Source organism: Sceloporus occidentalis, unplaced genomic scaffold, assembly GCF_023333645.1.
Source record: "Sceloporus occidentalis isolate IW3139 unplaced genomic scaffold, rSceOcc1.0.p SCAF_60, whole genome shotgun sequence".
Taxonomy (NCBI): domain Eukaryota; kingdom Metazoa; phylum Chordata; class Lepidosauria; order Squamata; family Phrynosomatidae; genus Sceloporus; species Sceloporus occidentalis.
In genome coordinates this window covers 4,125,328-4,146,221 of record NW_028317040.1, presented here as the reverse complement: position 1 = coordinate 4,146,221, position 20,894 = coordinate 4,125,328, and the positions used below count along the sequence as shown (strand labels likewise).

At 39.8% G+C, this 20,894-nt stretch overlaps 1 protein-coding gene across 1 annotated transcript in view; it reads left to right on the top strand.

Moving 5' to 3' along the window:
* Positions 1-4,341: 4,341 nt before the first annotated feature.
* LOC149287501 (iron-sulfur clusters transporter ABCB7, mitochondrial-like) overlaps positions 4,342-20,894 on the top strand; it is a 48,597-nt gene continuing 32,044 nt past the window's right edge. Inside the window, exons 1-4 of the mRNA XM_089492837.1 lie at positions 4,342-4,482; positions 10,225-10,305; positions 11,515-11,601; positions 19,685-19,804. Of these exons, the coding sequence (XP_089348963.1) occupies positions 4,342-4,482; positions 10,225-10,305; positions 11,515-11,601; positions 19,685-19,804 (429 nt within the window). The remainder of the gene's footprint in view (positions 4,483-10,224; positions 10,306-11,514; positions 11,602-19,684; positions 19,805-20,894) is intronic.

Genomic DNA, 20,894 nt, shown 5'->3' with positions numbered 1-20,894 from the left:
CGCGATGCTCCCGTGCCGCCTCTCCGGTTGGTCGGTGTCGCTGGCAATCACACAGTGCGCCCGCCCGTATCGGGAGCATAAGGTTGTGGCGTAAAGCGTGTTGAGGAAGTCGTGCGGGCGGGCGCAAAGAACACCTTGATGCCCGAGAATATGGGGTCAGACGGGATCTAGAAGCAGGAGAACCGGCCAGACGTCAATCATCAAGACATGTCCTTTAAACCCGATTGCAGTGCCGTGGATTTACACAATCACATCTCACCCACGTTTAATAGAATATTAAACAATAACCACTCTGACCCTCTACTCCAGGAGAGCATTCCATTCTGCTCTCCTGGAGTAGAGGGTCAGAGTGGTTACACCATGCATAGTGAATAATTTAATGGGCGACAAGACTTAAAATATTAGCGATTTAACTATACATTATACAGGGCCAGCCAAGCTCTTCTACAGCAGAAGCTCACTGTGAGAACTCCCCATTTAGTGAAAAGACCCCTAAGTATATATAAATAGCAGAAAATACATTAAACATCTTTAACATTCCTTACCCCAAACCATCTTCCAAGTAAAATGATCCGGTAAATTACATTTAGCGTTATACCCGAAAGCTTACCACTTTTCTGGTATATTTAAAAATACCGGCAGTTACTGATTCAAGAAGATTTTCATCGAGCAAAAGTGATTATTTTTATTGCCCTACAATACCCCCGTGTTACCACTGGGCGCCGCTCTTGGGAGAACATTTGGTGAGCATTCATTGTACATATGGAACTATGTTTGGGAATGAAGTAGTTAAAAAGGTAGTCTAATCGCCGTAGAGCACCAACAAAGAATTATTTTTACAGTAATTTGTAAGTTATTCCATATATACCTTTTGCTTAGCAAAAAAAAACCCAAAAACTATTTGCTGCTTAAGATGCTGCAGCTCCAGAACTTTAGGAAAAATTAAATAAATAAAAAAAGAACCCTTCCAATGCATGTTTCTCAACACTTTCAGCTGCTTAAAGCTCAAGCACCGAAGACCCCCTGGAACAAGGACAATCAATATCAGCGTATTCGGACAAATTAATCTGCCGCAGTACAAAAAGCCGGGTACGGGTATTACCCACTCACTAGTAGCAGTATTGCAAAAATAAAACAACTTTTATTAAAAAGTGTAATAAATACAAAATCTAATTGAAAGAACCTGAAAAATTAGGCGTAATAAGGGTATCCAGAATGGAACAGATTCAGAAGACATTAGGTAAGTGATCCAGAATTCAGGGTTTGCTATTTTCAAGGGGGGGTTGTGATATGTTATTGTTAACAATCCTCAACATTCCACTGTATTAACACAACATACACAATTACAAATTCATTGTCCGAATCCCTGCAGACGGATTGCATAGACCAGACTATAGAGCAGAGACCTCAAAATATTATAAAGGTGAGAGGATAAACTGAACAACAGTCTATTGTTAAAGGTAGGCTGCCAGTTTTCAGGTTAGATCAGACGCGTCAAACCAGAGACCATAAGGGCTGCAAACAGCTTGAACGCTATTGATTTTGATCGAGCTGCCTGTGCTGAAGATGAATATTCCAAAATTCCAGCCCTTGAGGCAAAGTGTTAGATCTAGATGAACCTCTGCTCTGAGTAAATATGTGTCGGATGCTAACCCGCATATTTGCAGCCATCAAATGGGCTCCTTGATGGTAGAGAAATTGTGCTCATTGAATGCCCACTGGTTCCAATAGTAGGGTGCTATCCTGAAGTATGTGGAATGTATAAATCGAAAAGTGGACACTCCAGGTGAAGCACCCCACTTCCCCATTAAAAATAGCGTACGTCCCGGGACGTTGGCAGGACCATACACCATCGTCCGCTGGATCTTTGACCCGCATCCCACAAGGGGTGGCTCTGGGTAGCCAGAGCCAGAAAGGTCCCAGGTATGCCTGCATCATTAGGTGTATGGAGGCTGTGCTGAGCCAGCACAGCATCCATAGTGTAAAATAGGCTGGTTGGGGAGATCAAAGATGTCCTTTGTAACTGGCCCATCATACAGCGGGACACTGGGGGCTTTGATCACCTAAAAAGGAGATCTGTTTGTACCAAGAGGACTGCTGCCCCCCTGGACCTCCCCTTGGCCTGGGCCTAGTCAGCATAAACAGGAATACGTCACTGTCATATTGCACTGCTTAGTTTGTAGAAAATGTATATATGCTTATATTAAATACAGAAAATGAGACTCTTACATAAACAAAATGAACAACACATGTCCTTACCCAAAGTGTTTAGCAAATTAAGTGGAACAAGATAATGTTCTTCTCAGTATATTCTCCAGATTACTGCAAAAGCATGGAAATAATGACCCCTTTGGATATTTGAAAAGTGGGCCATGACTAGCTATGTGTTATGAGGATAATTGGGGAATAACACAGTTTGTGATCCCGCTTTCAAATCTCAATTTCTTTAGTAATAGTCATCAGCAGGGGATCCAAGGCCAGAGCATTAGAGATGCTTTGCTTGCTACAATAAAATAGATTTGATGCTTCCCGGAGGATGGTGGGCAGCCTTTGTGCTCAGACACAACACTCACTCAATAGACAACGTGAGGACTGGAGTAAGGAACTGCTAATGCAATACACAAAATGATTAGCGAATGGCCACAACAAATATCTGTTGCCCTAGTAATCTCATAGAATTATGTTTTATTTTGCATCCAATTAATACACTTCTACTGGATCTCAACTTTCTAATATGTCTGACTGATATATATATATATATATATATATATATATATATATATATATATATATATATATATTATATATATATATATATATCAATGTCTTACCCAACAATGTAATCATCTCTTTACCTTTATAAGATATCTGCACGCCATTGTTGCAGCACAGCATGCATTCTATAAATTGGTCTTTACCATTTTATGGATCAAAGAACATGATGCAATACTCATAATACAGAGTGAAATACACTCATTTTCCACGGTTTTAAAATCAACTGATTGATTAATTACATTTGTTGTTTTTTGACTCAGAAATTGATGTTTTCAGTTATATTAATTCTCGGCTACACTAACACTGACTATGAAGTAAAGTAACCCCCAACATTTTGGTTCTCCATGGCCGCAACCTTGCTATCTATGTTTTTACTGTTAAAGGAGCCTGCCGCATTCCTGCCTCCGAGCTGGTCCAACATTGTTCATAAAGGGCAGGCCCAGGTCAGACTGGCCCTTTGGACTTCTTGTTCAAAAAGGGCCGGTCAAGAGTGAGTATGGGTGTGTAAATGTTTCTGTATGAGCATGAAGGTATATGTGTAAGTGTGTGTGAATATGGATGTCTATATGTAAGTGTGACTATGAATGGGTACATTTTTGTGTAGTTATAAATGCATGTGAGCACAAATGTGTATGTGTGAGCACTGGTGTATATGTGCAAGCATGAATCTGAGTAAATGTGTATACACTGGTGTATATGTGCGAGCATGACTCTGTATGGGTAAATGTGCGAGCATGACTCTGTATGGGTAAATGTGCAAGCATGACTCTGTATGGGTAAATGTGCAAGCATGACTCTGTATGGGTAAATGTGCAAGCATGACTCTGTATGGGTAAATGTGCAAGCATGACTCTGTATGGGTAAATGTGCAAGCATGACTCTGTAGGGGTAAATGTGCAAGCATGACTCTGTATGGGTAAATGTGCGAGCATGACTCTGTATGGGTAAATGTGCGAGCATGACTCTGTATGGGTAAATGTGCGAGCATGACTCTGTATGGATAATTGCTACAAAGTTATATATGGAAAATGATGTACAGTGTATATAGGTGCAGCAAAAATAAAAAAAAAGTATAGCTAAATTTATCAAAAACACACAAAAAAGCTCTACATTTGTGGGTACAAAGTAGGCTCAGTAAAGATGGGGTTAATACGGTTTCTCATAGCACATAATGTTACTTAAGAGATTATCTGAAGCGTATTGTATTTTCTTGATTTTTCAAATAGCTGACATGATTACGAGCCTGGTATGTGGTGTTATTTTCTGTCATCCTCAATTTGTAACATTATTACTAGAATCCTCAAAATACGGTATATTTTTTAATAATGTGTGGATGACCTTTTTATAATACATTTTGCGTTTAATAGTCTATATTTTGTATAATCCAATCATCGAAGAAGAAATTTTTTTACCCTAGATTATAACATTTTATGTCACCCAAAGCTCACATGATGAGACCCACGTGCAGGAGTCCTCCTTCCTGTCAGTACCATAGAGTCTGGCGACTTTCGGTATTCCTCTCTCTTGTGTTGGAGGACCTTCCCAGCCGGCGCTGCAGTCTCGGACATGGCGCTGCTCATGGTTCACAGCCTGTCACGAAAGAAGCCGGCGGTTTTATTGCAGTGTAGGCGGTCACTCAGCTGCTGGTATTCACCGGACCGGGAGTACAAAACAAGAAGAAGCCGGGCAAGAGGGGCGCATGGCCAGGTGAGGGGGTGAAATATAAGAGGGGAAAGGGAAACAAAAGTCCGGACATAAAGAAAGTCATTGGAACAAGTAAGAGTAATGCAAATGGGAAAGGCTTCCAAGCATGCCATAGAGCAATGACCTAGGGGGCATAGAGGGTTTCAAGGATGGCAGGGTTATATATGCGGCATGCAGAAAGTGACATGTTAATGTCAGTGGATCGGAAGCTCCACGGAAGCCTTGATAGGACGCACTTCCGTACGCAGGTGAGTTTGCCTCCAGCGCAGTTGACTGATCACATGTGCTGGTAGCTGGCAGGTTTGCCAGATCGGCCCTTAAAACCTGACACCGGTAGATCCAGCAAGTGCTAAGCAGCCAGCCCAGACATAGACATCTGTCCCTCAGCATTATGTAGAGATTATAAACTGAATTATTTACGTCCGTGTTCTAACTATACATAGTACAGGGCTGTCGATGTCAAAACACTTAAGCATCAGCTATAAGTATAAGTTAAGTCGTTTTTAAAGGGGCACTAATGCCTTTTTATGTGTCAGTGACAAATCTAATGAAATGAAAGGATCAGCACCGGACCTCTGCTGGGATGGCCAGGATATGCGCTTGGTTTGCAGGTCCTGACAATTTCAGAACTATTGGCAGCTGTCGATGATCTACCAATACAGGACATAAAGCATCAGTAAATTTTAACGTAATGCTTACAGCAATGGAAGAGTAAGAGGGCAAGGGTTCTGGATGTTTACAGTACGCATGTTTTGTTTTGTATAACATATATAATATATACTGTCTATATATATATATATATATATATATATATATATATATATATATATATATATATATGTGTATGTGATGGCACTAGAGACTGGTGTGGAACTCTTGTTGGTCTTGTGTATATTGTGTAATGCATATGAAGTCTTACGGAGGCATCTGCTTCTCAACAAATTCTAAATGCAGCATTATCTAGGAAACGCCATAACCCCTTATCTCCCTGTCCATTGCATGACATTACATCTGTGTTCTAATGATCACCGTAAGTACAAAACCGTAAGGGAGCTCTCTGTGTTTTCAAAGTTGTTTCAGAATGTTAAATTTGGAACAGTAAGGGAACAAAGCAATTAGCCTCACAGTGCCGATATATGCCAGTGTCAGTGGTTTAAATCTGCTTGTATAGTTTGAATAATAGTAATAGTATTCATTTACTTTATGGAAAAGTCCCTATTTGATGACCAAAATGTTAACCATTTTAACCCCTTCGTGACAATGGCTCTTTTTATTTTTTGTACCCTTCATGACAATGCTTGTTTCAACATTTCCGCGGTGCTCGTGTTTAGCTGTAATTTTCTTCTTTCCATTTACTGAACCCACACAAGTTATATATTTCTTTTTTTCAGGACAAGAAGGGCTTTCTTTAGGTGTTAGATGTTATATAATTTACTATGAAAAACAAGTATAAAATATGGTGAAAAATTGAAAAAAAAAATGCCTTTTCTCACTTTTATTTAAACAATATTTTACTCATGTACCAAAGCTAAAGAAAAAAACTGTTTAGAAATACCCAATGTTTTTTTTACAATTTATAGGGTGATAAGTAGAAGTAGTGTTTTGCTATTTCAAAACCACTGTTTTCTCAAATCTGGTAATCCTGTCCCCATGTCCTATTTGGGACGTCTTTGAAGCCGGCCAATTTACTTTACCCTGTCAAGCCATGTAATTTTAAATACAAGACACACCAACGTATTTCAAATGCTGGTATTTTAACACTTTGTGTGTTCTAATTGTATTACCAGCCTTTGTCAAAGTTTATGGTAGTAATTTATTTTGTGCTTTTTCCCCCCCACACAAATTGTCCTTCGGGTATAGGTTACTTTAATACAACACCCAGTGGCGACTCTAGAAACAATATGTAGGGGGGGGGTGCACAAGATACCACAGTCAAACTTGGGGGGCATTAATGATTTCTACCATTAAATCATACCACTGAAAAAAATAAATATATATATATATTGCCAAAAGTAATGTGCTACTTTTGTTATTGGACAATACAATACTTGATCATTCAACATGGGAAGCCTGAAGCCACAATTTAGTACGACTAATCCTTGAAATCCTTTAAACAACACAATACCTTAACTTTTCCACTAAATGATTTCAGGGCCTAATATTAGACCCGGCTGCCGATATATATATATATATATATATATATATATATATATATATATATATATATATATATATATATTATTAGCCCCTGCTGCCCATATATATTAATATTAGCCCCAGTTGCCGATTTATATATTATTAGTCCCTGCTGCCGATAGAGATATATATATATATATATATATAATATATTAGACCCTGCTGCCGATAGCAGGTATAGATCAACACATTAACACACAAACCCATCTTTGCATGTATAGATCAATTGAAATTCACTTGTGATCTCACCACTGAAGGTATATATCAAATAAGCAGAATCAGACATACAAATCCTGTATTTGCAGGTATACAATAATAATATATGAAACGTAGCATTGCAGGTATAGATCAAATAAATACATGGAAACAGCATTGCAGGTATTAATCAACTGAACAAGACATACACACCCTGTATTTGCAGGTATACATAAATAATGTATGGAAACATAGCATAGCAGATATGGATCTACAGAATTAACGCACAAACCCAGCCTTGCAGGCACAGGTCAATTGGAATTCACATAAAAACTCGGCATTAAAGGTATTTTAATGCCGACTTTTTATGTGAATTCCAATTGACCTGTTCCAATTAGGGGGTGTAATTTAAAACCCCCTAAATTACAGGCATAGATCACAGGTTGCACACCCCAAAGCCAGCCCTGGCGTCCCTACTGCCCACATAGAACCTGGCCAGCACCCAGATAACACACATAAGATTTGCCATCTTTGTCCCCAAACAACCTGGCCTGTGCCATCTCTGTCCCATATACACCCTGCCTGTGCCATCTTGGTCCCCAAGGCTCAAACATCCTGCTAGTGCCAACTTTACACACAACACATTAACTCATGCTCTCCCTCATTCAGACAATTCATCCACATATTAACTCATGCTCTCCCTCATTCAGACAATTCATCCACATATTAACTCATGCTCTCCCTTATCACTTTCTACCCCTTCTGCCTCCCTTATCACTTTCTAACCCCTCTCACTCCTTTTTCCCTACTCACTAGCTACCCTCTCCCCCTTTGTAGTTCACTCACCTTTAAGTCCCGCGGCCGGAGAACGAGGCTTCCGTCTTCCTACTCTGCCACGGCCCGCACTGCTTCACTGCTGGGCGCCGGATATGACGTAATATACCGGCGCTCAGCATGAAACGCCGGCACCGCGACGGAGGTAGAGCCCTCGTGGAGGAGACTGAGGGGGACCGAGCGGTTGCTAGGCGCCCCTCTCTCTCCTCCGCATCAAAAAAAAAAGAAAAGCGTTTGAGGCTGCCCGGAACTTAATGTCCCATTGCAGGACTGTCCTGGGTGGTTCCAAATTCGGCAGGGGGGGGGGCAAGGAATAACCTAGGTGGGGCAATTGCCCCCCCTGTAGCGACGCCACTGACAACGCCCCAATATGTGTTCAGCACAGTGATACCACCCATGGATTGTCTGGTTGTTTGGGGACTAAATAGGCACATTTGGGAGGTGCACATTTTTTTCCCCATCTTGACATCTGGACAGTCTGCACCCATGTCTTATTTGGGATATGCATATTTTTAAAGTAGCCACCCCGGGGTATTTCAAATGCAAATTTATTTTTTTTTTTTAACTCCATGCCCAGATTTTTGGGAAGATACAGAGCTTATTTTGACACTTGCTCATAAAACAAACTTTTTGGATATTTTTGTTTTGTGTTGCTACATAGCCTCTAGTCATTTTTTAATATATCCTTTATAAAAATTACTTTTATTCAGTACATTTTTTTGCCGCTCTCAATCATTCATTACTTGTAGGTAGCTTTCAATAAAGAAACATCGGCTATGATATGCAATGTGTCATGTTATATTTTTACCCCCCCCCCATGCAATTTACTAGAATCCCCTCCATACATCTGTTCTGTTTCCATGGAATGCTTCTCCTACTCTCTGATCCTCGCTGTCTGTCATCTCCAGCGACGGCTTGTGTGATTTCCATCTGAGACCTCCACTTGATCCAAATGGCTTCAATGGCAGTGCTTTAATGCCAGTTGTTGGCTGCTTCTAACCTGGTGCAAGACGCAGAGAGTGTCAAAGTTAATGTGTTAGAAGCAGGAAGAATGGACAAGTGTAAGGATCTGAGCGACTTTGTCAAGGGCCATATTGTGATGGCTAGATGACTGGGTCAGAGCATCTCCAAAACTGCAGCTCTTGTGGGGGGTGTCCTGGTCTGCAGTGGTCAGTACCTATCAAAAGTGGTCCAAGGAAGGAAAAGCGGTGAACCGGCGACGGGGTCATGAGTGGCTGCCCCATGTGGTCAAACCCAACAGACAAGCTTCTGTATCACAAATTGATGAAAAAGTTAATGCTGGTTCTGACAGAAAGGTGTTGGAACACAGTGCATCGCGGTTTGTTGTGTATAGGGCTGCATGGCTGCAGACCAGTCAGGATGACCATGCTGAAACCTGCCCACTGCTGAAAGCTCCTACAATGGTCATGTGAGCATAAGAATTTGACCGCGGTCCTATGGAATTTGATGAATTACATTTTCTTTTACATTACGTTGATGGCCAGGTACGTGTGCGTCGCTTACCTGGAGAACACATGGCACCAGGATGCATCCATGGAGGCCCCACCTCGCACCTTACAGGACTTAAAGGATCTGCTGCTGACGTCTTGGTGGCAGATACCGCAGCACACCTTCAGAGATCTAGTCGAGTCCATGCCTCGATGGGGCAAGGCTGTTTTGGCGGCAAAAGGGGGACAATGAAAAACAATTGTTTTGTGTTTCCAATTTTGGGGAAATATCTCAACTATTGAGTTCCAACATTTTCAACTGCCCCCAGTTACACCTGATCATCATACTCCTGCCACCTTCAGCAATAACTCATTAAGGACAATAGGCAGGTAGTCATAATGTTATGGCTGATCGGTGTATATGTTTTTAAAGTATGGATGCTGGTAGCATATAAACATTCTTGCACTGTGCAGCAGAACACGAACAGGCATAATTCAGTGAATTTTACTTAAAATGGATAATACTTCTAGGACATGAGTCCAGAAGAGGTCAAGAATGAAAAATAATGGATGTATACTAAATGGAGAGGCACAAACAAATATTATGGATTTACTTTGTTGTTTTGCTCATATGTCACCGCAACAAATGGCAGTGGTTCTGTTAAATCATAGTATACAATAGGCATGTGTTTTCCTCTTTTCCCTGGCTTCCAGAAGAGAAGGCACTTGGTGCTGGTTCATGACTATGTTCAAGTCGTGGTTGTAGTCTAGCAAAGTATGTAAAGGTGAACATAAGGGAGCAGAGTTCTGAGGTAGAGAATTTAAAAGATTGGAAGTGTCTGGAGACGAGGAAGCCATAATGGCATAAAGGCACTTTTGTCATTTTGCATTTTTAATGTTTGCTTTTTAATTTGCTTTACACCTGCTGCCTGTGTTCCTCTGGTGCCATTTCAGCTGCATACTCTATGTGGTTTTCCTCCTGGGGGTCGCAAGATATAAAAGAAAAAGGGAAAAGGACTAGTGTTTGAACAGCTAATATACTCTCTTAACGTGACCTTGGTTTCTTCCTCAGGTTCTACACACTCTCCCAAGGCAGACTCCGTGGCATATTTTGGGGAAAGACAATTCAAGGCACTTGTTAGACGCTGCAAAGGTATTAATAGCTTCATTTTATGATGCCTGCTAGAGAGCGGATAAATAACGCCCTCAGAGCATTCTCCAATTTACCCTGCATATTCTGCATCCTTTTGCATAATGTCTTATTTTATGTGCAAAGACGAATGAATGAATAATTCCCTTCTGCCTGCAGCTGAAACAATGAACTTGTATACTAATGTAGGGATAATGTAAATCAACATTCCTATCCTAGTCTATGGGAATAAGGAGCATCAAACAGCTTCTGACAATCTGCACACTCCAGGATTTGGTAGACTCCAACTCCCATCATTCGCAATCAGGCATTGCGCTTGATGACAGGAGTTTTTATTCATCAGTAAATTAATGCTTTCCAGCATTTGCTTCCAATTTGTTATAATCAGAATATTGTAAAGGTTAAGCAAAGTCTACATATTTCGAAATAATGCGGATATTCACATTCAGTCTTTCTGACAATTGCAACTGTGGTTATGACACCTCATCCTTGAACCTCGTACTGTTGGATGTGTTGACTGCCTGCCTTAAATCCTGCCTATTCACAGTGCAGTTAGAATTATATCTACACTGACAAAAATAGTTCATAATAATAAAAATCATTCAATGAACAGCTAGTGATTTTCCCATAGCTCTATTTTGTAAGCTGTGTCTGAACTGGAGATTGATGCATTGGTATTGTCCACAAGCTATAAAGCTACCTTCATCCCTGAATCCCATTGTATCTTCCTTCAGCTTATACTGATGTTTGATAAGCTTGCGAGCAGGGCTCTCTCCACCAAATGTATCGGTTTGTCTTAGTCTGTCAATTCTTGTCTTGTCATATCCCTTGAATTTATGTATTGTATTAAGCGCTGCGTAAACTGTTGGCGCTATATAAATAAAAGATAATAATAATAATAATAATTACACAGAGGCAGGGAATCCAGAACTCTGTCGTTACCAAATTGTACTCCATTTTTGTTACCAAGGAACATGGTGCCTAAATGGGGAATACGACAGGGATATGATCTGTGGTGAAAATGATTTGGTTGGTGAAATGTTGAAGACCGTTATTCTAAGAGTGCCCAGTTTTACCATCATCAATACAATAGATGTTTTATTAGTTTTATATAATCAATTCTATAATTGTGCATGGCACTTAATTTTAGTTATCTGATATTAACCCCAAGTCATCAAAACTGGTTTTTTTTTCATTTTAATTACATTACAGGTTCTCTCAGGATGGCCATTAACAAGCATAAGGACATGTTGGCATGGACATGCGGGCGGTGGTCTTCATTCAGATCCCAAGGGAGGGGTAAGGACTTTTTTTTGTTTTGTTTTTTTTATCTCCCAGTGTAAAAACATTTATGATGAAATCACTGGAAGAATAATTGCCTTGTTGTGGTTGTTGACATTGTTCATTTTAAACTGCAGTAAATAACAACTAGTAGTCAGATTAAAAAGCAAATGGGTGAGAAATTACTTTAGACAATGATAAAAATGTTTTGTTTCCACTTCGTTTTGGGGAAATATCTCAACTATTGAGTTCCAACATTTTAAACTGCCCCCAGTTACACCTGATCATTGTACTCCTGCCACCTTCAGCAATAACTCCTTAAGGACAAAAACTGCCTTACATCATTTTTACATGTTGGGATGCAAGCATTTTCATCACTTTCTATGCCAGCTATAAAACAATATTCATAAAATAAAAATGGAACCCCCCCCCCAGTTATGCTTATTATGAACTGTGCACAGCTAATTAAATTATAAAAATTTGGATGGTCCTTTTGATTTTGCTTATGAATTCCTTCACAGTTTAGCTGTACCTGTCAGGAAAAAAATTAATGCATATGATAGCTGAGTGGTCCTTTTACATTTTTGTGATGTACCCCTTGCAAGTATTTTTGATCCTTTCCCTTTTGGTTTAGTTACTATCAGTCAGCTCGGCAAGTGTTGCACACCGTGCGCATGCACACAAGCATTCCCATCGATTACATGAATTGAATCAGTGGCATGCAAAGCCAGTCCACAGAGGAACCTGGCCCCTGCAGCTCCGCTAGTTTACTTCTATGCAAATTTTTTTTTGGAGGAACAGTGCTTCACGAGTAAAGATTTCCTCAAAGTATTTGTAGAGTCCGGGGATCCCTTCTGTAAGTGGAGGGAACCCCTGATGAAGTTATGATGACTCGTCTCTCTAACAAGGTAGTGTTCCAGTGACACGGGTTCATTAACGATAACGTGTCATTCTTCCTCCTATCAACAAAAACCCTGTACCAAGAAGATTGTGCAGTCTTTCCCTCACCTGCACAATACGAGCCATTTTCCCAAAGTTTTGTCTTTGCCTTTTCCCCCTTTCCTCCCACCGCCTCTCTTAATCACAGCGCTGCCCTGGCTTGGCTAGCCTGTAGCAGTGTATAATTATTCACACTTTCTCTGCAGCAGCCTTCTTTATGCCATCACAGCATCCCTTCCACTTCAAGCTCCTCGTGTTTCTCATAGACCTGCTACCGACTGTGCTGGGATACAATAAAACTATTTATGCATATCCTCACTCTTCATCCTGCAATGAGAAGATGGATTTATAGCTAGAAAGCTGTCACTGTGCTCTTCTGCTCTTTCTTTTCGCACACCTGGTACAGATGAGCATAAATACCTTCTTTTTTTTCCACAATATCAATTTTTCTTTCTAATTTTTCAGCTGGCCGATATACTTCTCAGCGATTCTTGAAAACACGTTTGTAAAACATATTGTGTGCGCTGTGTCAAGATAGAAGTAATTCACTTACTCGTAAGAATGTGAGCTTTATCCACATTTAAGGGGGCAAGTAATACCCAGATTTTTAGCTGATCTCCCTCTAAATGCCACGAGAGCAAGCAGAGCTTCATGGCTGGTAAACTTCTTGCTGGCTGCTATGTGACTTCTGTCACTCAGAAATGGGGCGTACTTCCAGTGCATTCTTGCCTTGTATTTATGATTGAACTCTGCGTCAAACAATCCGTGCTACTTGCATGTTAGCCTGGTAGAAAAGCTAAATAGTTGTCACCGTGTCTTGCTAAGTATTTGGCGTGGAACCACACTGCTATGTACAGGGAGATGGGGGGATATTGTGTTGACAGAAAGTGTCCCTTTCATAAGGCAGATAGTCCCATAATTAAACATTACTTTTATGATGACCAAAATAATTCTCCAACAAGAGTGTTTTTGGTGTGCATATTTGAAATACCGTATTTTGCTCGATTATAAGACGACCCTGATTATAAGACGACCCCCCAAAATCTAAATATTAATTTAGGGAAAAAACAAAAAGCTTGAATATAAGACTACCCTATAGGAAAAAATAGTAAATATTAATTCATGTAAACAATATTTTCATATTTAATAAAAGCTATGATTGAGAAAAATATATATTTTTTTTATTTCCTTTTATTTGCCAACCTGCCCCCCCAGTTATGCACATCTGCCCCCAGGGTTGCCACTCTGCCCCCAGAAATGCCTTATACCCCCTATTTGCCACTCTGCCCCATGATGTGCCTTTTAATCCCCTATATGCCAGAGTGGCATATAGGGGGTTAAAAGGCATATCATGGGGCAGAGTGGCATATAGGGGGTTAAAAGGCATTTCTGGAGGTATATATATATATATATATATATATATTATATAACTGCTAACAGCAATCACACTCCTATCAAGCCAAGGCAGCCAGTAAATGCTGGAACCTGGGGATGATAGGAGTCTGAGTACAGCCTCCCTATGCCATGCTACCACCACTACCCCCCTTACACATCCATACTATCACACACTCATTCACAAACATTTAAATACTCATTCATTCCATTAATCACACATACTTGCTCAAACCCCCACACCCCCTTACCTGAACTGCAGATCTCTCACTCGAAGACTTCTGCAGGGGCCCGGCTGTGCGAGCAACTTCTCTGGCCCCGCCCCCAGAGGAAGGAGGGGGGAGGCAGAGTTATGTGACACTCTGCTAGCTTCCTGATCTCCTGCTGCTCACGACCAAAGCCCGGCAAGCGGCATGGCCCCAGCGGACATTTTGAGGTCTGATTAGATGACGACCTCGATTATAAGACGAGGGGTATTTTTCAGAGCATTTGCTCTGAAAAAAACCTTGTCTTATAATCGAGCAAATACGGTACTTGCAAAGAGCTGGGGTGTGGGAAAAAGCAACAGATGCAGAAAACATGATATATGAGACAGGACTCATCTATCATATCATACACTGCATATGATGGCTGCAGTTTGGAGTACGCGGTGGCACTAAACTAAATTGTGTGTAACAACTCTAGAGATTGAGCCATTTGAGACCCTGTGTCAGAGTTATAAAGAAACTATGTCTTTAGAAAACCAAACCCCCACCTGCAATTGGTCATTTTACATTTAATTGCAGAAAAACTATTATTGCCCAGAAATACCTGTTCTTTTAGGTCATAAGTGAACATTGCATATTATTGTTTAATTGGTTGCTATTCACTGGAGTGACCTAATAACATTCTGAATTAGTATACCGTACTGTGCAAAAGATTTTTTTAGGCAGGTGTGAGAAAATCCTGTAAAGTAAAAATGTTTTCCAAAAAAAGACATTAATAGTTTGTTTATCATTTAACAAAATGCGAAGTGAATGCACTGAAGAAAAATGTAAATCGAATCAATGTTCACGTTACCACCCTTTGCCATCAAAACGGCATCAATTATTTTAGGTACACGTGCACACAGTTTTTTGGGGGGTTTTTTTTTAAAGGAATTCGGAAGGTTGGTTGTTCCAAATATCTTGGAGAAGTAACCATAGTCCTGTGGATATAGGCAGCCTCGGTAGCCTCTGTCTCTTCATATCATCACAGACTCGATGTTGAGATTCCATCACTTAGTAGCTTTTAATTTCGTTGGCTGTATGTTTGGAGTTGTTATGATGCTATATAATAAATTTGAGGGCAGTCAGATGCCCCTGAGGTTCCCTGATGTTATTGCATGATGGATAAGTATCTGCATGTACTTCACAGCATTGAGGAGGCCATTGATTCTGACCTAAGAACCAACTCCATTTTCAGAAATTGTGTCTCACACTGCGTAGCATAGAGTTGTAGGAACCTCAATCATGCGGCACTGCTGCCTGCAAACACTCATTCTTGTACCGCTGTCCAGCCCTTCAGCAAACAAACTGCTTTCTACAGCAACATATTTAAAATGTTGAGTCATCAGTCCAGAGCACCTGCTGCCATTTGTCTGCACCCCCAGTTCCTGTATTTTAGTGAATAGTTGAGTCACTTGGCCTTGTTTCCACTTCAGAGGTATGACTTCTGGCTGCAAGTCATTCATGAGGACCACTTCTGACCTGACTTCTCTAGACAGTAGATGGCTCCCACTGTTTTCTGCCAATGCTGAACTGATGGCGTAGAGAAGTAAGCATGATGTGACTTTCATCTGCTGCATTGTTTCCTTGGCCAGGAATACCAGTCCATTGCCAGTTTTGTACTTTTTTTAACAGAGCTTGGACAGAACATCTGTAAACCACTGTCTGCCTTGAAATTTCTACCAGGGAGAGGCCCTGCTGATGCCGTATAACTACCTTGTGTCTATGACATTTTGACCTTGTTAGTGAGTTTGGCTGTTCCTCAACCAGTTTAGTTCTTCCTACGCAGCTGTTTCTGTTCCAGTTAATGATTGTGTTTCATCCTACATATTAAATTGATGATCATTAGCACATGTTTGGTATAATTGTTTAGTCCTACATCTAACTATATGCTTACAAAATCCCTGACTTTGTGTACCTAGAAGAACTGATGCTGTTTTGAAGGCAAAGGGCGGTCACGCCAAATATTGATTTGATTTAGGTTTTTCTTCACTTGCTTGCATTTTGATAAATTATAAAAAATAAACTATTAACATACTTTACAGCATTTTTTCACACCTGCCTAAATCTTTTGCACAGTACTGTATTTTTACGAGTGATTGACAGTGGATGCTGGCCAATGAGAAGACTTGAAATTTACAAGTTATATTTACAGTTTAACGTTATTCAAACCTTATTCAGAAAAAAGTGCAATTTAGAGAAAAGTTGGCATGCAAATTAAGCTTTTGTGAAGTATACGCCGCTCCTTGTCCTATAGCAGGAAACTGTCAGAAGGTAGACATTTGGCCAATTTAGTCTCCCTGTTGGTGAGTGGCCTTATTTTATATTAATATTATTATTATTTATTGTTTTATATAGCGCCATCAAATTCCGTAGCGCTGTACAATGGGTAGACAGGACATAACAAGTAGTATGTAACATAACAAATTGACAACAAATTAACAGAGACAACGGGGGAGGAGGATAGCCATATGACTATCCCATGCATGTTTAAGTTCCTTCACTGCATTAACCTCTACCACCTCTGACAGGAGGCTATTTATTTCATCTACCACCCTCTCAGTAAAGTAAAACTTCCTTACATTATGCCTTTGACCATAAATGAGCTCTCAGAGCTCATGTGTGTCGGAGGACGTGGCCAATTTTATCTTAGGGGCGAGGGGGCTCTCCATAACCAGACCGGTTTCCACCAAGTCCAGGTCGTCAGTGATTTGGGTCAACTTTGCTCCAGGCCTCAACGGTTATGTATGTTAGTATCACTGAGTGGTCCCTTTCAAGGAAGTCAAATACATCTACTGGTACAGGACCCTTTTAGAGACCTGCACATTTGGACCCTTTTGGGCTTTTAATCATGTATGGTATAGGTAAAAGGTTATATGAACAGGACCAAGGACTCACTATGGTTTGTGGGTTTCCAAGCAGCTACAAAAAATGACAGACCAGATAGGCGATGTGGCTTTCTTGAAATGTATGAGGCCTGTCACAAAAAGCATACACTTTGTTCAGAAGCCTCTGAGATATTTTCAGGTGACAGATCCTCTTTAAGGGTGTTTTTTCTGGTTGACTTCCATTAGTACACCTTGATTTTAAGAGCCACGAATGCACTTCACTCCTGAACGGGTGTACTGAACCCTGCCAGGCTTGTCACTATCATTTGTACACCCGGCGATTCAACTAAAGATATAAATGGGCAGTTTGAGAGACACATCATTGTCACCATTACTTAGAGTCCTTTATGAGGGCCTCTACTCGAAATTGGAACTACGTTTTGGAGAGTGTTTCCGAAACTTCTGCAATCCACGTTTAGCCTTTAAATATAGTCTTGTGCACTATAGTTTAATGGCTTCATAATGCATGATTACACAACTTCAGAGCCAGCACAGTTAAATGAAGTGGTGACATTTTACACACAATTAAGCAGGCTAGAACAATTCTCTGCTCTCAGCTTGGCGTTTACTGCAGTCTGCATTGAAGGAATTCCTCTGTATATTGTAGATTATCCTTTCAGACAGGAGTATTTTTATTAGCAATTATTGGTCTTCAACAGCGAACTGAAGGGATATGTGCTGCTGTCCTTTGTAATTCATATGTCAAATTTTACCGTATCCTCCTTCACTGCCAGTTCATTCATCTTTTGGGTATCTGACACTTAAATGGGGACATTTTTTTCCTGTGTGGCATGTTTGTATTATCAGTAGGGGACCCAGGGGTTTATTCACTAAAGGGGGAGTTGTGGTTTCTGCTCCCTCATTATAACTCACTATTCATTGTGTCGGGCGAGTGTTTCCTACAAGAAGGGCTTAGCTGGCTCTGCATAATGTATAATTTGATGGTTGAAGTGACCAAATTATAAGATGACCCCACAAAACTGGAATATTAACTTAGGCCTGAATATGAGACTTTTTTTTGTATGAGACTACGCTATAAGAAAAAGTTTTACTAGTAAATATTCATGTGTAAACTATTTTTCAGATTTAATAAAAACTATGATTGAGAAAAATGCATTTTTTGTTTGTATTTCCTTTTATTTGCCAACCTGCCCCCCCAGAGATGCCTTGTACCCCTATATGCCACTCTGCCTCCCTGATATTCCTTTTAACCCCCTATATGCCACTCTGCCTCCAGAAAGCCCCCCCCCCCCATATGTCACTCTTAGTCTTGGATCTTAGTCTTGTAGTCAGACCTCTATTTGAGGGCTTATTAGAAGATGACCTTGAATATAAGACGAGGGGTATTTTTCAGAGCATTTGCTCTGGAAAAAATCCTTGTCTTATAATCAAACAAATACGGTACTATTCATGGAATCATTTTGCAAGAAATATTACAACAAATTCCAGCTTCATGTTTAGCAGATCTCCTTGGTATTCTGCTGTAAAATATGCATGCTTTATAGCCGCAATCCTCGTTGGTCAAGGGAGGCCGTGCTCGCTTGTGATCAGATTATAAATTATTTTCCATGGTGTCAGCAAAGCACGGTTATAAAATGAAATCGCTTCATTACGTGTTCCATATTTCTGTTGACTGCTAGTATCAGATGAGTGATTGTGCACGACGATGTTTTTGTTGTCAATATGCTAAATACATTTCATTTTAATTTATTACTGAACCGTTGTTTTAATTTGCATGAAACAATTATTTCTGCAATTTATGTAGTTTGTAAGGGTTTTTAGAAAAAAGCTTAAAAAATAACCACTGACCTTAACCTTTTCAAGATGTTTCTATTTATATTCATCAAGACAAACAAAAACCCCCTTTAAGCTCAAATCGTATGCTTTATTTTTAAAATGGGGTACTAATTTGACGTCTATCAATTATGTTATGTGGTTATGGCACAGTGTATAAAGTAAGACAGAGAATGGAACATATCTCTATTTTTTTTTTTAATAGAAAAGATTGGTTTAAGTCAAATCGCTATCTACTTTATGCATAGAAATGGATATAGCCATATTGGTCCAAGGGAAGATGAAGTCTAGTGGAAGTTCATACCTTTTTATATGGTCAGTTTACTTACTAATGTACACAAAAATAAAACCCATAAAGAATGTTTCAGCGAGGAAATGTGTTTCCTGAAATATGGAATGGTCATCCTTTGAATCTACTTTCCAAACTCAACATGAACTTATTGCTGACAGACACATACTTTATTATTTCTTTTCTTAGCTCTAAGAATAAACTGTGTGGTTTCAGAAGATAAATGGATTATAGTTTGCAGTTTCGTATGAAGTGCTGTTCAATAGTTCCATGTGGTGATGTCATGCAGTTAGATCCATTATGTCATGCAGAGCAAGATGGAACACCATTATAGGTTCTGGTCCAGGATGCATTAGTGAATTCCCAACTTTCAATAACTTGATTTTTCTTCCACATCATAAAATATCAGCTGTAAATAGCAGAGCTATGTGCTTAGCATGACTATATGTTTAAATTTCTGTCTAAACCCATGTTATTTAATGAAATGTAACCCTGTAACCACTTGTTTGACTGCAGAGGCTTTAATCTCCCCTCTCTCCCTCTGCTTCTAACAGCTGAAAGAAGTGGATTCAAAGAAGATATTAAAAGCTATGTTTTCCTATGTTTGGCCCAAAGACAGGCCTGATTTACGAGCAAGAGTTGCCCTATCCCTCGGGCTTTTAGCAAGTGCAAAGGTAAGTCAGCTTCTGGCCTTTAGCCGTGCAACCATTAATCACGTCCACTGGGATTCTGGGGGAACGTGTGTGCCTGTAGGGATATGACCCTCTAGGTCACTTTTTATCCATATCAGTGACACAACTGTTTGCAAATCGTACTTTTAATACGTTGGAGTTCTGCTACCCCTTAAAACAAACGATTGTTACTGACTTTGGTTGTGTTATTGCTCAGAGATGTAAACTCTTGCTTCTAGAAGATTTGTTTTAATGTAGTTGGCATCTCTCCGGGGATGCTATTATATACATGCACACATTTACATGTAATGGAAGCGATACCAAAGATGTGGAATTATCATAAAAAAAACAAAAAACGAGGTAATGTAGATCAATGACAAGTCTTGATAAATCTGTTACTTGATGTCACCATGTTTCACTTTCCGCACCATTGTTTCTAATTTATGTATTAAATTTTTTGTATACAATTTTTTAATTTTTTTTTTAGAAGAAAACAAAAGTAAGAACTAATTTGGAAATGTTTGTTATCACAGTATCACAGATGTAGAATATCAAAGCGGAGACTGGATCTAGTGTAAATCAGTATGGCTATCGCAATGCTTCTTACAATGCATGCATTCAAAGGGTATGACAAATCTAGAATAACAAACTAAGATACATTAGGTAAAGTGTGCCCTTACACTCCAGGGTTTGGATGAGAACACTGTACACAAAAAGTGAAATCCTGCCATTCTTTTGTAATCTTGTCAGAGATGCAAATACCCATAAATGAAAATAGCAGCTGGCAACAACAGTTTAGTTTATAAAATAAACACATGCACAGTGCATCCAAAGCCGACTTCATTCTGGGAAAGAAATTAGCTTTGACTTCTACTTCACAAATCAAAGGTGTTGGTTTTTTTCTATGAAAACTGCTTCATCACGTCGGCCAAGTGCATCTATAAGGCGAAAAGCTGGGGCCACGGAAGCAGAGTAAATGTGTAGACAGAATTCTAATGAATCCCTCCAGGCATGTAAATGTGAAAATAAGGTTACAGGCATACATCATATCTTTAAAGTGTGTATGAGGGTTGTTGTATACCATTAAGGCCAT